This window comes from Atheta coriaria, unplaced genomic scaffold, assembly GCF_025399875.1.
Source record: "Atheta coriaria isolate IRGN ID8LTWV9N9 unplaced genomic scaffold, Caltech_Dcor_3.1 hic_scaffold_3_pilon, whole genome shotgun sequence".
Classification (NCBI taxonomy): domain Eukaryota; kingdom Metazoa; phylum Arthropoda; class Insecta; order Coleoptera; family Staphylinidae; genus Dalotia; species Dalotia coriaria.
Window position 1 is genome coordinate 7,221,743 of NW_027045445.1, and position 15,349 is coordinate 7,237,091.

The window sequence follows — 15,349 nt, forward strand, 5'->3', positions numbered from 1 at the left end:
ATTTAATTCAAATACATTTTTATTATCAGCAGATGATTACGGACTAATGTGTTACCTGGTAAACTAGAAACGATACATGTTCAAATTAAATATTACTTAAATATTTAATGTAAAATCTGGCAATCTGTCAGCATAAGAAATCAGAATTACGCAAATCGAATTTTAATTTTTTTAATAATGTTTTAATAATGTAAATTTGGAAACTACTGTATCATTCATAGATGGCACTAGCATGACTTAAAAATTGTAAAATAGAATTGTATTGTATATTTCTATATTTATCGGCAAGTGTGAGCATTCGACACGAGAATAGTGTTTGTTTTGAACACAATTCACACTTTCTTATCGCATTGCCGTGTGTCGTCGAAGCCATCCCCTCACGCCGCATGCTGCTGCATCATATTTTTGTTTTGATTGCAGGTATCGTGCCAAGTGCAATTCGCACTCAAGGTGCCATCGACGCGCCGGCTTCGCGCACCTCTTGATTTCTTATCTTAATTGTCGCGTCGTTGCTTGCGCAGTTGGCGGCCAGTTTCGTGCCGGTTTCAGGTTGATCGAGACGTATTCTACGCGAGTCGTATTGTTTGTATCATATTTAATCATCACTGTACTATTTAATTGTAATCACTATAGTAATATTATTTACTATTTGCGCGTTTATGGGCGTCCGGCCGATTTGTGATCGCGCGGAAAGTGTATATTGGAACTCACAACAGTTGTTAGGTAAATCAAATAAAGATCGACCTCATATTGATTTATACATCATTAGGATGACCCATCGAGTTGGTGTAAGTAACTTTTAACCATACAGCACATATGTTTTTTTTTCTCCGCTGTCATTTATAGATAGAAATAGCGTGGACTAAAAATTGTAAAATAAACTTGCATTGTTTATTTCTATATTTATCGCCAAGCGTAAGCATTCGACACAAGAATTGTGTTTGTTTTGAACACAATATACACTTTCTTATCGCATTGCCGTGTGTCGTCGTTGCCAACACCTCACGCCACATGTTGCTCCAACTTGCTTTCTTATCATAAACTGCCTCGTCGTTGCTTATACAGTTTGCGGTCAGTTTCGTGCCGGTCTCTAGTTGATCCAGACGTATTTTGTGCGACTCGTATCGTTTATCCGGACTATTACATTCGATCATCAATCGACAATTTAATTTTAACTTGATTTTTGTAACTTAGTACAGTTATTTATTATTTGCGCGTAAGTGTATCGCGGCCATGTTGATTTATCATTTGGATGACCCATCGTGCTTCTGTAAGTATTTTTTCAACCAAAGAGCATTTACGAGTATTGTTTGTTTTTCTCCGCTGTGTGAATATAATATTACTTATGTTTTCTTTTTTTTTATTTGCAGTATTTGCCCTGCCCTGGAGTCTGATGAGTTCTGCATTGGTAAGTTTATAATTCAATTATATATTTCGTTTTATTTTCTGCGTCGATCATTACTTTGCATTTATGTTTTTCTTACGTCGCGGTCCACCGCCTTCTACATTAAATAAATCTAGCATTAAATAATTTAATTATTTTTTGTTATTGGGAGTAACGTATTACAAACTTGGGCGCGGGGTCCAAATCTGCAGAATTAAATTCTCTATCCAGTTGTATTTAATTGTTGCAAGAAAACTGCTTATACGATACGATTGATGATTTAATATTGGAAACAAAGTTGTAAAACGCAGCTTTAAATTTGAACATCACGCCTCATATAGTTTAGATACCTAATTATCTCTTTTAGTTTACGAGATATTCGCGATTGAATAAAATGGGCAAAAATTGCAAAATGTCACTTTTTAGCACTTTTAGTCGCGTTTTTCGACCTTTTACTGTTGGAAATATAATTATTTTATATTTTTATCTGATAGAAAATTTTGCAATCTTTCATAATCAGCAATTCGTGGGTTGCTATCGTTTTTAGTTTAAGAGATATTAATTATCAAAAATCGTCGAAAAAAAGTATCAAGCACCCCCCCTAGGCAATTTTTTTCTTAAGATTTAAAATTTCATCTCTCAGATTTCCGTTTTAACTATCCTATCTGATAGATTTTGGTCCGTACATTAAGACGCTGCGATCAGATCTTAATTATTTCTTTTAGTTTACGAGATATTCGCGTTTGAATAAAATAGGCAAAAATTGCAAAATGTCACTTTTTAGCACTTTTAGTCGCGTTTTTCGACCTTTTACTGTTGGAAATATAATTATTTTATATTTTTATCTGATAGAGAATTTTGCAATCTTTCATAATCAGCAATTCGTGGGTTGCTATCGCTTTTAGTTTAAGAGATATTAATTATCAAAAATCGTCGAAAAAAAGTATCAAGCACCCCCTTGGCAATTTTTTCTTATGATTTAAAATTTCATCTCTCAGATTTCCGTTTTAACCATCCTATCTTATAGAGTATAGTCCGTAGATTAAGACGCTGTGATCAGATCTTAATTATCTCTTTTAGTTTACGAGATATTCGCGATTGAATTAAATGGGCAAAAATTGCAAAATGTCACTTTTAGCACTTTTAGTCGCGTTTTTCGACCTTTACTGTTGGAAATATAATTATTTTATATTTTTATCTGATAGAGAATTTTGCAATCTTTCATAATCAGCAATTCGTGGGTTGCTATCGCTTTTAGTTTAAGAGATATTAATTATCAAAAATCGTCGAAAAAAAGTATCAAGCACCCCCCCTTGGCAATTTTTTTCTTATGATTTAAAATTTCATCTCTCAGATTTCCGTTTTAACCATCCTATCTTATAGAGTATAGTCCGTGGATTAAGACGCTGTGATCAGATCTTAATTATCTCTTTTAGTTTACGAGATATTCGCGATTGAATTAAATGGGCAAAAATTGCAAAATGTCACTTTTTAGCACTTTTAGTCGCGTTTTTCGACCTTTTACTGTTGGAAATATAATTATTTTATATTTTTATCTGATAGAGAATTTTGCAATCTTTCATAATCAGCAATTCGTGGGTTGCTATCGCTTTTAGTTTAAGAGATATTAATTATCAAAAATCGTCGAAAAAAAGTATCAAGCACCCCCCCTTGGCAATTTTTTTCTTAAGATTTAAAATTTCATCTCTCAGATTTCCGTTTTAACCATCCTATCTTATAGAGTATAGTCCGTAGATTAAGACGCTGCGATCAGATCTTAATTATCTCTTTTAGTTTACGAGATATTCGCGTTTGAATAAAATGGGCAAAAATTGAAAAATGTCACTTTTTAGCACATTCACTGAATGTGAAATCTTTGCCCAAGAGAAGGCAAGAAAAGTAAATTTGTAATTTGTATTTAAATACGATTACCGTTTTTGAGCACACGTACGATGAACTCGAGAACCAAGATAGCATTGAAAACGATAATCCCATCGATCGGTTCTGAAAACAATTAACGCACAACACCTGGTCCATCGCGAAGAGCGAATCGGAAGATAATCCATTAAATTTTGGAATAGTGCGTGTGGATTAGGCCTGCTGGGGATACCACGATAAAAAAAAACGCGTCACGTACTCTACCTCATGGTGGTGTGGAAATGAGTTTTTGGTACAAACGAATGTTGAAGTAGACTTTGCGGCGCCCGTACGTTAAAACTATTAATTTTACTGGGCTAATAACCGTTTTTGAAAGTTTTCGGGTTTAGGGGCCCCAAACTTGATTTGCGCCTAGGGCCCCACTGAAGCATAATCCGCCACTGACATTCAGTCGTGTTTTTCGACCGTTTACTGTTAGTAATTTAATTATTTTATATTTTTAGCTGATAGAGAATTTTCTAATCTTTCATAATCAGCTATTTGTGGCTTGCTATCTCTTTTTGTTTAATAGCGCTAGGAATTGTAGTTTTTTTGTTATAACACGCGAATGCGGTGCTACAATTCGTTCGAATGCATTTTTTTAGATGCCAAATTTAATTCTGTACCCCTGTATATAGAAATTCATTGCAAGAAAATTCCGTAACCCGAGATATATTGATAGTTGTGTGTTGCGCCGTAACACTCGTTGCGCCGTAACACTCGTTGCGTTAGAAATTGTAGTTATTTTGTTATAACTCGCGAACGCGGTGCTGAAATTAGTTCTAATAAATTTTCCTAGATGCGGAATTTAATTCTGTATCACCCTGTATAGAAATTTATTGCATGAAAATTCCGTAACGCGAGTTATCTTGAAAGTTGTGTGTTGCGCCGTAACACTCGTTGCGCTAGAAATTGTAGTTATTTTGTTATAACTCGCGAACGCGGTGTTGTAATTAGTTTGAATAAATAGTTCTAGATGCGGAATTTAATTCTCTACCCCCGTGTATAAAAATCTATTGCCAGAAAATTCCGTAACGCGAGTTATATTGAAAGTTGTGTTTTGCGCCGTAGTACTCGTTGCGCTAGAAATTGTGGTTTTTTTGTTATAACTCGCGAACGCGGTCTTGTAATTAGTTCGAATAAATTGTCCTAGATGCGGAATTTAATTCTGTACTCCCCTGTATAGAAATTTATTGCCGGAAAATTCCGTAACGCGAGTTATATTGAAAGTTGTGTTTTGCGCCGTAGTACTCGTTGCGCTAGAAATTGTGGTTTTTTTGTTATAACTCGCGAACGCGGTCTTGTAATTAGTTCGAATAAATTGTCCTAGATGCGGAATTTAATTCTGTACTCCCCTGTATAGAAATTTATTGCCGGAAAATTCCGTAACGCGAGTTATATTGAAAGTTGTGTTTTGCGCCGTAGTACTCGTTGCGCTAGAAATTGTAGTTTTATTACGCAGCTTTAAATTTGATCATTACGACTAATATAGGTTTGATTCCAGGAGTTACTACTACCACCATCTTCGTACGGTGCCTTGAATGGGAGTCAGTACAGGCGCTACCTTTGTACGGTGCCCTAATTGGGAGTCTTTATGGATCTTGTAAGAATAATTAATTTAATTTGTGTATAAGTATACTTTATTTACATAAATATTTTCCAGTTGTTAGATGAAGCATTGGCTAATTCTGAGATGGCCAAGTTTATCAATAAGGACCAACTGGAATGGCTCAGGTGGAGTGCGTATTGAGGATGATGTTTTGATTACTGAAAATGGATGTTGCAACTGGACTACACTAAGTTCCATGAACGTATGTTATATTTTGGCAATTTATAATATTTTATATTTTACTATTCTCTTATTCATTCAGGTTTATAGTGGCCAAGAAATTGAAGATTGGATTGCCGGTGTTGATGATGATTCCAAATTCGATTGAATGAATTTACAACATTTCGAAGCTGTTATTGATATCATTTTTGTTTATTATGTTAAAAATTGTAAAAAGAGCATTGTATAATTACATGTAGGTATATATTGAGAAATTGAGTTACTGATGGGTGTATATTCTACATGTTTTAATAAAATTTTTGTTTTATACTTTTAACTATAAATTTTTATTGTTTTATTTGTTCCAAACGGAGAACATAGCTCGCAACATCGTTACTCCTTTAATTAATCCATAAAACCCTTAAACTTTAATGGAAATGCCACTGCTAGATATGAGAAATAGTTCAAAATCAATTTTATATTGTATCAATATTAATTTAAAAACGGTATCACTAGTGTCATCTATCCACGAGTAACTAAACTACGCCCGCTATTCAAGATTGCTGGAGATTTAGCCTCCTCAACGTTCTGCGATCCTAATATTCAAAAGAATTTTGTCACCAATTTCAATGGATTTCTCGACAAAATTTGTTGCTGCTCATCAGTCTGTAGTATTAGGAACGCAGAAAGTGGACATAGCAGTTCCCGCCAAATTATTATATATATTATTTCAGTTTGTTTCGGTACATATTCAATTTTTTCTATAAAATTGCAAATAGGGCCTAAGCAGTTAATGCTAGCAAAAAAATACCAAACTAATTGATGTAGAATTAAATTATGTATCAGTATCCGAAAACAGAATTCAAAAATTCCAACTTTTAATTTTCATCATAAAAAAGAGAAATCTTTTGCCTTGTTTATAACAAAATCTTTTCTTTAAAAATTTTTTGTGTCATTTTGATAATTTTTTAATAATGATGCCACCTTGTAGGGAATTTTTCAAGGATCAATATTATGTAGTTCTTAATTTTCTAGCCCTCTTAGTTGTCGAGATCCTTCAGAATTTGAAAACCGAATTTGCTGAATAAAGATTTTTAAACATTAATTTTACCCGCCATTACTAGTTACCGCCTCTTTCATTGACATACCTCCTCACCCTTTCTGCGATCCGCATACCAAATCCTGAGTTTCGACTGTTTCGAGTCCAAATTTTGTGTGATTTTGCCTCCCAGAGTCGACAAAATAAAGATGGAATATTAGGATCGCAGAAAGTTGAGGAGGCTGATAAAGTTTTCGCGGTAACTAGTAAGGTGCTGCCTCTGGTGGCGACGGACCGAAGCTCAACACTTTCGGTTGTTGTAGTTTATAATTGACAGATTAAGATAATTTAATACTAATAGGAAGTTTAAAAAACCCCGTCTCACAAATAACTTTAAAGTCGCGATGCGCATTTCGAAGGCTAAGCCTTCCTCTTCAGGCGAAGGAATTATAAAACTGAACTAAAATTGCGTCTAATCCCTAATTTACCTAAAAATTCTTAATCCCTGTTTAATCCTTTACCCTCCACTCCCTAAAAATGTTTTTCTAATAAAACCTATAAATTCATAATACCCTAATTAATCTTTTACCCCCACTCCCTAGCAAAAATATTGCAGTAAAATCTATTTCCAAGTATTCGACAACTAGGTATTTTTGAAAAATATTAAACAATTAACTCAAATAAACTTGAAGAAATTGGCCCGTTTTCTTGATTAAGAAGATGTTTGTTCTTATGTTTTAAAATTTCTATGCTTTCATAGGCATCTAATTGTCTTTGATTGGTAATAGATTTTACCAAGAACAAATTTTCTTGTCGGATGGGATGTTCTGACTCTTTAATATGTTGGGCTACTGCGGACTTTTCGAATCTATTGTATTTAAAATGCGCGATGTGTTCTTTAAAACGAGTTAAAATTGACCTTTTCGTTTGACCAATATATTGTGAGTCACAACATCCGCATTTAATTTTGTAAATACCCGACTTTAAAAACGTTTCCTCTTTATCTTTCGGATTACCTAGTAATTCTTTAATGTTACTGGTGTTTTTATACGCGATTTTTAAATTTTCTTTTTTCAAAATTTTATTTAAACCTTTAGTTAAAATAATGTCAAAAGGAAGCGAAATGTATTTTGTATCTAATTGATCGGTGAACGTGTTTAAAGTCGAGTTATCACGTTGCAGTTTTTTAAATTTAAATTTATTTATAATTCTATTAATAATTATTGGATCATAACCATTACTTTTTGCTACGTTCTTTATGTACTGTAACTCGTTATTATATCTCTGAGGTGTTAAAGGGAATGAAATTAGACGATGAACAAGGAAATTAAAAGCCGCAATTTTGTGTTGAAACGGGTGGTTAGAACTCGATGGAATGTAGCAATCAGTATTGGTTATTTTCCTGTAAATGTCAAATTCTAATCTATTGTTATTTCTAATAACCAGTGTGTCCAAAAATGCAAGTTGACCATTTGACTCAGATTCGTATGTAAATTTAATAGACGCGTATTTTGTGTTCAGAGTTTCCAAAAACCTATTAATTGAACATTTTGAAAGATCGAAAACCGCGAAAATGTCATCTACGTACCGGATCCAAATTTTTGGAAAATAATCTAATGTATTGGCCAAAACTTCTTCGAAATTGCTCATAAAAATATCCGCAATGAAAGGTGACAAGGGGTTTCCCATTGCCGTTCCTTCTATTTGTGAATAATATTTATTGCCAACTTGGAAATAGTTCAGGTCCATACATAATTTTGTTAACTGAATGTACTCCGATATTTTGTCCTGGCAAATATTATTATCTGTTAAAAACTGATTTCAAGAATGATGCCACCAGGTGCAAAATCCCTAAAACAGGCAAAAATTAGGCCTTCGAACATAAAAATGCTATTTTAAGGGTTAATTTGTGAGATAATCACAAAAGTTATGTAGGAAAATGATAAAGAAATTAATTACTTACAATCTGATGCAAGAATGGTCCTTCTACGATGTCAGACTCAGGTGCAAAATCCCTAAAACAGGCAAAAATTAGGCCTTCGAACATAAAAATGCAATTTTAAGGGTTAATTTGTGAGATAATCACAAAAGTTATTTTGAAAAGTGATAAAGAAATTAATTACTTACAATCTGATGCAAGAATGGTCCTCCTACGATGTCAGACTCAGGTGCAAAATCCCTAAAACAAGCAAAAATTAGGCCTTCGAACATAAAAATGCAATTTTAAGGGTTAATTTGTGAGATAATCACAAAAGTTATGTAGGAAAATGATAAAGAAATTAATTACTTACAATCTGATGCAAGAATGGTCCTTCTACAATGTCAGACTCAGGTGCAAAATCCTAAAACAGGCAAAAATTAGACCTTCGAACATAAAAATGCAATTTTAAGGGTTAATTTGTGAGATAATCACAAAAGTTATGTAGGAAAATGATAAAGAAATTAATTACTTACAATCTGATGCAAGAATGGTCCTTCTACGATGTCAGACTCAGGTGCAAAATCCTAAAACAGGCAAAAATTAGGCCTTCGAACATAAAAATGCAATTTTAAGGGTTAATTTGTGAGATAATCACAAAAGTTATGTAGGAAAATGATAAAGAAATTAATTACTTACAATCTGATGCAAGAATGGTCCTTCTACAATGTCAGACTCAGGTGCAAAATCCTAAAACAGGCAAAAATTAGGCCTTCGAACATAAAAATGCAATTTTAAGGGTTAATTTGTGAGATAATCACAAAAGTTATGTAGGAAAATGATAAAGAAATTAATTACTTACAATCTGATGCAAGAATGGTCCTTCTACGATGTCAGACTCAGGTGCAAAATCCTAAAACAGGCAAAAATTAGGCCTTCGAACATAAAAATGCAATTTTAAGGGTTAATTTGTGAGATAATCACAAAAGTTATGTAGGAAAATGATAAAGAAATTAATTACTTACAATCTGATGCAAGAATGGTCCTTCTACGATGTCAGACTCAGGTGCAAAATCCTAAAACAGGCAAAAATTAGGCCTTCGAACATAAAAATGCAATTTTAAGGGTTAATTTGTGAGATAATCACAAAAGTTATGTAGGAAAATGATAAAGAAATTAATTACTTACAATCTGATGCAAGAATGGTCCTTCTACGATGTCAGACTCAGGTGCAAAATCCCTAAAACAGGCAAAAATTAGGCCTTCGAACATAAAAATGCAATTTTAAGGGTTAATTTGTGAGATAATCACAAAAGTTATGTAGGAAAATGATAAAGAAATTAATTACTTACAATCTGATGCAAGAATGGTCCTTCTACAATGTCAGACTCAGGTGCAAAATCCCTAAAACAGGCAAAAATTAGGCCTTCGAACATAAAAATGCAATTTTAAGGGTTAATTTGTGAGATAATCACAAAAGTTATGTAGGAAAATGATAAAGAAATTAATTACTTACAATCTGATGCAAGAATGGTCCTTCTACGATGTCAGACTCAGGTGCAAAATCCTAAAACAGGCAAAAATTAGGCCTTCGAACATAAAAATGCAATTTTAAGGGTTAATTTGTGAGATAATCACAAAAGTTATGTAGGAAAATGATAAAGAAATTAATTACTTACAATCTGATGCAAGAATGGTCCTTCTACGATGTCAGACTCAGGTGCAAAATCCCTAAAACAGGCAAAAATTAGGCCTTCGAACATAAAAATGCAATTTTAAGGGTTAATTTGTGAGATAATCACAAAAGTTATGTAGGAAAATGATAAAGAAATTAATTACTTACAATCTGATGCAAGAATGGTCCTTCTACGATGTCAGACTCAGGTGCAAAATCCTAAAACAGGCAAAAATTAGGCCTTCGAACATAAAAATGCAATTTTAAGGGTTAATTTGTGAGATAATCACAAAAGTTATGTAGGAAAATGATAAAGAAATTAATTACTTACAATCTGATGCAAGAATGGTCCTTCTACGATGTCAGACTCAGGTGCAAAATCCCTAAAACAGGCAAAAATTAGGCCTTCGAACATAAAAATGCAATTTTAAGGGTTAATTTGTGAGATAATCACAAAAGTTATGTAGGAAAATGATAAAGAAATTAATTACTTACAATCTGATGCAAGAATGGTCCTTCTACGATGTCAGACTCAGGTGCAAAATCCTAAAACAGGCAAAAATTAGGCCTTCGAACATAAAAATGCAATTTTAAGGGTTAATTTGTGAGATAATCACAAAAGTTATGTAGGAAAATGATAAAGAAATTAATTACTTACAATCTGATGCAAGAATGGTCCTTCTACGATGTCAGACTCAGGTGCAAAATCCTAAAACAGGCAAAAATTAGGCCTTCGAACATAAAAATGCAATTTTAAGGGTTAATTTGTGAGATAATCACAAAAGTTATGTAGGAAAATGATAAAGAAATTAATTACTTACAATCTGATGCAAGAATGGTCCTTCTACGATGTCAGACTCAGGTGCAAAATCCCTAAAACAGGCAAAAATTAGGCCTTCGAACATAAAAATGCAATTTTAAGGGTTAATATGTGAGATAATCACAAAAGTTATTTTGGAAAGTGATAAAGAAATTAATTACTTACAATCTGATGCAAGAATGGTCCTTCTACGATGTCAGACTCAGGTGCAAAATCCCTAAAACAGGCAAAAATTAGGCCTTCGAACATAAAAATGCAATTTTAAGGGTTAATTTGTGAGATAATCACAAAAGTTATGTAGGAAAATGATAAAGAAATTAATTACTTACAATCTGATGCAAGAATGGTCCTTCTACGATGTCAGACTCAGGTGCAAAATCCTAAAACAGGCAAAAATTAGGCCTTCGAACATAAAAATGCAATTTTAAGGGTTAATTTGTGAGATAATCACAAAAGTTATGTAGGAAAATGATAAAGAAATTAATTACTTACAATCTGATGCAAGAATGGTCCTTCTACGATGTCAGACTCAGGTGCAAAATCCTAAAACAGGCAAAAATTAGGCCTTCGAACATAAAAATGCAATTTTAAGGGTTAATTTGTGAGATAATCACAAAAGTTATGTAGGAAAATGATAAAGAAATTAATTACTTACAATCTGATGCAAGAATGGTCCTTCTACGATGTCAGACTCAGGTGCAAAATCCCTAAAACAGGCAAAAATTAGGCCTTCGAACATAAAAATGCAATTTTAAGGGTTAATTTGTGAGATAATCACAAAAGTTATGTAGGAAAATGATAAAGAAATTAATTACTTACAATCTGATGCAAGAATGGTCCTTCTACGATGTCAGACTCAGGTGCAAAATCCTAAAACAGGCAAAAATTAGGCCTTCGAACATAAAAATGCAATTTTAAGGGTTAATTTGTGAGATAATCACAAAAGTTATGTAGGAAAATGATAAAGAAATTAATTACTTACAATCTGATGCAAGAATGGTCCTTCTACGATGTCAGACTCAGGTGCAAAATCCTAAAACAGGCAAAAATTAGGCCTTCGAACATAAAAATGCAATTTTAAGGGTTAATATGTGAGATAATCACAAAAGTTATTTTGGAAAGTGATAAAGAAATTAAATACTTACAATCTGATGCAAGAATGGTCCTTCTACGATGTCAGACTCAGGTGCAAAATCCATAAATAAGGCAAAATATTTCGCTTTTTTATGTCGAATGCTGTTTTCAATTAAATTTGTAAATAAGGCCTAAAAGGTTGATGATGGCACAAAAAGTTAATAAAATAATCAATGTAGAATTAAATTATATATCAGCACCCAAAAAGAGAATTTAAAAATTCCAACTTTTAATTTTCAACATAAAAAAGAGAAATCTTTTGCCTTTTTTATAACGAAATCTTTTCTTTAAATTTTTTTTGTGCCATTTTTGTCGTTTTTCAATAAAGATGCCATCTTATAAAGAATTTTTCAGGAATCCAAAATATGGGGTCCTTTTTGCTTAGCCCTTTTAGTTTCTTAGATAATCACCAATAAATCTACTAAACTTTTTGATGGTTGAGGCGCCTTTTGACCGAAATCACACAAATAAGCTTAAGAAAAGAATACGACACTATTATTCGAACGAAAATAATTTTAAAACACTTACTTTGATTTTAAGTTTGTTTTCCGCTTTAGTTGACCAGTCGTAAACTCCTTTCCACTACTAGGATTAATTAACCTGTGAAACCGTGAGCCTTCTTAGAGGTTATGCCGAAATAATTGATACTCATAAGTCTGTTGGGTAGGAGACAATGACGACATTAATAACAAAAGCATTGCTTCCACATGTAAAGCATCTCCGCAAGGTGTGCAAAATTTCAAAATTCAACCACACGTCAGTGCGCCTGGCAAGCAACAATTATCAAGCAGCAGTGTTCAAATCAAAAGATGCCACTGAACTAACTTTTGAAGAGAAGAAGCAACCCAAACTGAAAGACTCTCAAGTACGCATAGCTGTTGCATATTGCAGCGTTAACATCTACGATGTGACTTCATTCAGCGACACGACTCGAAAGTTTCCATTTGTTCCTGGTTATGAGTTCAGTGGTGAAATCATTGAGACTGGCAAGGAAGCAGCAAAACTATTTAACAAAGAAGATAGAGTTATTGCATTTAGTTTTGATCACTGTGGTGGACTTGCAACTGAATGTGTAGTAAGTATAATCAAACAAAATAAATAAAAATGATTACTTACTGCTGATTTAAGGTGGATTATGAAGATGTTTGGACAACACCTGCTTCCATCCAGCTGAAAGAGGCTGCAGTATTACCTTACAGCTATGCTGCTGCATTGTATACATTTGGAGTAAAGGCACCTATTAAAGAGTGTAGTAATGTTGTAGTTGCTGTGGGGCCTGCTGGTTCTGGACTGGCCGCTGTTGATGTTGCTGCAAATATTTATAAAGCAAAAGTAAATCAAATCTGCTTGTTAATTCTCATATTAAAACACTTTTTGCACTTTTAGGTTGTTGCTGTGACAGACACTGAGAAAAATTCGGAACTTACACGTGAAAAAGGAGCTTTCACAACTTTACACTATAAGGATAACATTGAAAAGCACGTTATTAGTGCATTTGGCAATAAAAGGGCTGATGTCATCTTTGATGCAGTTGGCGGTGAAGTTCACGACGTAGTAACATCATGGTAAAGCCAAAAACTTAATTTTCTCTCTTGTTACATCGCGATTCTGAATAATAAAACATTTCGTATTTGCAGTGTTGATCAGAATGGTAAAATATTTACCTTGTCTCCTGGAAAGGTGTCGCCACCACCGCCGCACTCTTCCTTGATGCGGATTAGTTTAAATAGGCTACGCCAACAAAACCTACCAGAATATCGTCAAATAGTGCAGGATACGCTTGAAATGGCCGAGCAGGGAATGTTCACAGCGCACATTAGCGAAAAGTTTGACTTTAAAGAAGTGAACAAAGCCGTAGAGTTCATCAAGAGCAAAAAGTGTACTGGTAAAGTGGTTGTTAAAGTTAACTGAGTTACAAATATTGTAGATTAATGTAAACGTATTCTAAAATAAAATACAAACGGAGTGTTGAGATATCCAAATGATTATGTCAAACTCTTGTGTTATTATTACTTTTATATATTTTATGTTTAGTTAGATTTAAGTATATTTAATTCCTACCAAAGTTACAGGACGTGACCGAGTGACAGTTACTCATCATCGGAACTGCTTGAATCATCGAAACTTTCATTTACAGGTTTCCCTGGCGCCATCTGTGCGTTATTATTATCAAGCAACATAGAAAATGCCGGTCCAGACTCCGCCAATTGTTCACTCTTGATAGAACCACTTTGTGACAATAAATTTGATGATTTTGACTCATCAGAAATCAAAGTAACACTTAAATTAGTGCTAGCAAGTAATCCACTTAAATCTGGCCGATTTTCACCATTTTCTGACTGTGTACTCTCAGTGTAAGTTCTTGTCTCAACAGCATCTAATAAAACGCTCAAATTCGGTCGAATTGCACTTGATTCAGTAAAACTACTAACACTAGCAGTACCACTAACAATATCAGATGATTCTATATTATTCTGTGAGTTTAAGCTTAGTAACTGACTGAAATTTGGTCGATTATCCCCGGAAATCACATTTGTTGAAGTGACATCTTGTATACAAGCAACCGATGAAGTATTCACAGACTCTGAACTATCAGAATAGTTAGATTGAGTTTCACTATCTTGTGATATAGATAAACTCTGACTAAACTTCATCATATCGCTAACAATTGGCTCAGATGCTGGTGGAGACTGTAAAACAATATTCCCAACTTTCATTGAAGATGTCGCTTCAGTAATCTGCACTTCCGGTATATTTTCCTGACCAATCCGAGCAGTGCTCCTTTTATTCTCAGTATTACCACCTGTAGCACCTTCCCGCTTGAAAGGAACCAATAATTTCGGAGCGTCGGCTCTACGCAACGTGTTTTCCGGTTTGCTGTTATCCAAGTTATTCTCAATTGTCACATTTGATACCTGTGGGTTTACATTTTCATCCTCTGCGTCCAATTCAGCATCAAGTTCGGAAATACTAATTTTTGCAGCTGGTCCAGTCGTGGGGCGTTCAACCGCCCTCTGTTGCAGTACATTAATTGCAATGTAATCAGCAGCGCGATACAAGTTGGCTGCTTTTAGCAGGTCAAGGAGGTGAACCACTGTTGGCCGCCGACGGCCGGTGGTCGACCATTCGAAGAGAAAGATTTCCGCAGCTGAACGCGGATCTTTTTTGCTAGCGTTTTCGATGAGTCTAAACAACAAATCAAATAGATATCAAACTAGGTTAGGTTAATTTAAATAAAACTTACTTAATATGCGTCGAGTTGTACAACTTCTCCCATTTTTCTTTTGCTTCTCGTTGAAGACTGTCACTGTCACTGTTTGGTAGAACTTTGGGTACGAATGACATGAGGATCCGCCATGAATCATTTTCATCCAGATACTGAACTAGTTTGGCGTAGTGACTGGGGGATAATGATTTTAGTTTGCGAATTTCCACGTCGCCAGCGATCTCACCGACGTTACTTCTGGTGGACGTCATCTTGTTTTATTTATACGGTATAATATTTAGTATGATAAGAGGATGATCGATGCCCTGGAAGCAGAAAAACAATTATAAGCAAGATATAAAAAATAATGATTACGGCTTAACTAGAGCACAAACAGCACATTGTCATTAATATTCTACTTGTGTTGTCACCAATATTTGCATTACATGAGTTTTATTTAAAATATTTAAAGTTAAAAAACAGTTTCAG

General features: G+C 34.0%; 3 protein-coding genes and 1 long non-coding RNA gene across 6 annotated transcripts; 2 read left to right on the top strand and 2 right to left on the bottom strand.

Moving 5' to 3' along the window:
• Positions 1 to 441: 441 nt before the first annotated feature.
• LOC135803532 (uncharacterized) lies at positions 442 to 5,413 on the top strand. Its single transcript, XR_010550827.1, has 5 exons — positions 442 to 788; positions 1,371 to 1,408; positions 4,806 to 4,904; positions 4,965 to 5,112; positions 5,173 to 5,413. It is a non-coding gene; the product is annotated as an uncharacterized lncRNA (long non-coding RNA).
• A 1,237-nt stretch (positions 5,414 to 6,650) lies between these two features.
• Positions 6,651 to 12,318, bottom strand: LOC135803522 (uncharacterized). 3 transcript variants are annotated; one of them, XM_065317167.1, is made up of 5 exons: positions 12,184 to 12,318; positions 11,667 to 12,127; positions 8,236 to 8,287; positions 8,072 to 8,123; positions 6,651 to 7,959 (listed from the first exon to the last, which is right to left on the bottom strand). In XM_065317167.1, the coding sequence occupies exon 5, from the start codon at positions 7,855 to 7,857 to the stop codon at positions 6,772 to 6,774; it is 1,086 nt and encodes a 361-aa protein (XP_065173239.1). In that variant the 5' UTR covers positions 7,858 to 7,959; positions 8,072 to 8,123; positions 8,236 to 8,287; positions 11,667 to 12,127; positions 12,184 to 12,318; the 3' UTR covers positions 6,651 to 6,771. The 3 variants fall into 3 exon arrangements, with proteins under 3 accessions (XP_065173239.1, XP_065173240.1, XP_065173241.1); XM_065317168.1 differs by lacking the exons at positions 11,667 to 12,127; positions 12,184 to 12,318 and adding an exon at positions 8,400 to 8,451; XM_065317169.1 differs by lacking the exons at positions 8,236 to 8,287; positions 11,667 to 12,127; positions 12,184 to 12,318 and adding an exon at positions 8,400 to 8,451.
• Positions 12,319 to 12,328: 10 nt separating this feature from the next.
• LOC135803523 (quinone oxidoreductase-like protein 2) lies at positions 12,329 to 13,650 on the top strand. Its single transcript, XM_065317171.1, has 4 exons — positions 12,329 to 12,730; positions 12,784 to 12,987; positions 13,042 to 13,220; positions 13,293 to 13,650. The coding sequence occupies exons 1-4, from the start codon at positions 12,329 to 12,331 to the stop codon at positions 13,564 to 13,566; spliced, it is 1,059 nt and encodes a 352-aa protein (XP_065173243.1). The 3' UTR covers positions 13,567 to 13,650.
• A 95-nt stretch (positions 13,651 to 13,745) lies between these two features.
• Positions 13,746 to 15,132, bottom strand: tub (interleukin 1 receptor associated kinase 4 tube). The gene is made up of 2 exons (XM_065317444.1): positions 14,900 to 15,132; positions 13,746 to 14,841 (listed from the first exon to the last, which is right to left on the bottom strand). The coding sequence occupies exons 1-2, from the start codon at positions 15,130 to 15,132 to the stop codon at positions 13,746 to 13,748; spliced, it is 1,329 nt and encodes a 442-aa protein (XP_065173516.1).
• Between the last annotated feature and the right edge of the window lie 217 nt (positions 15,133 to 15,349).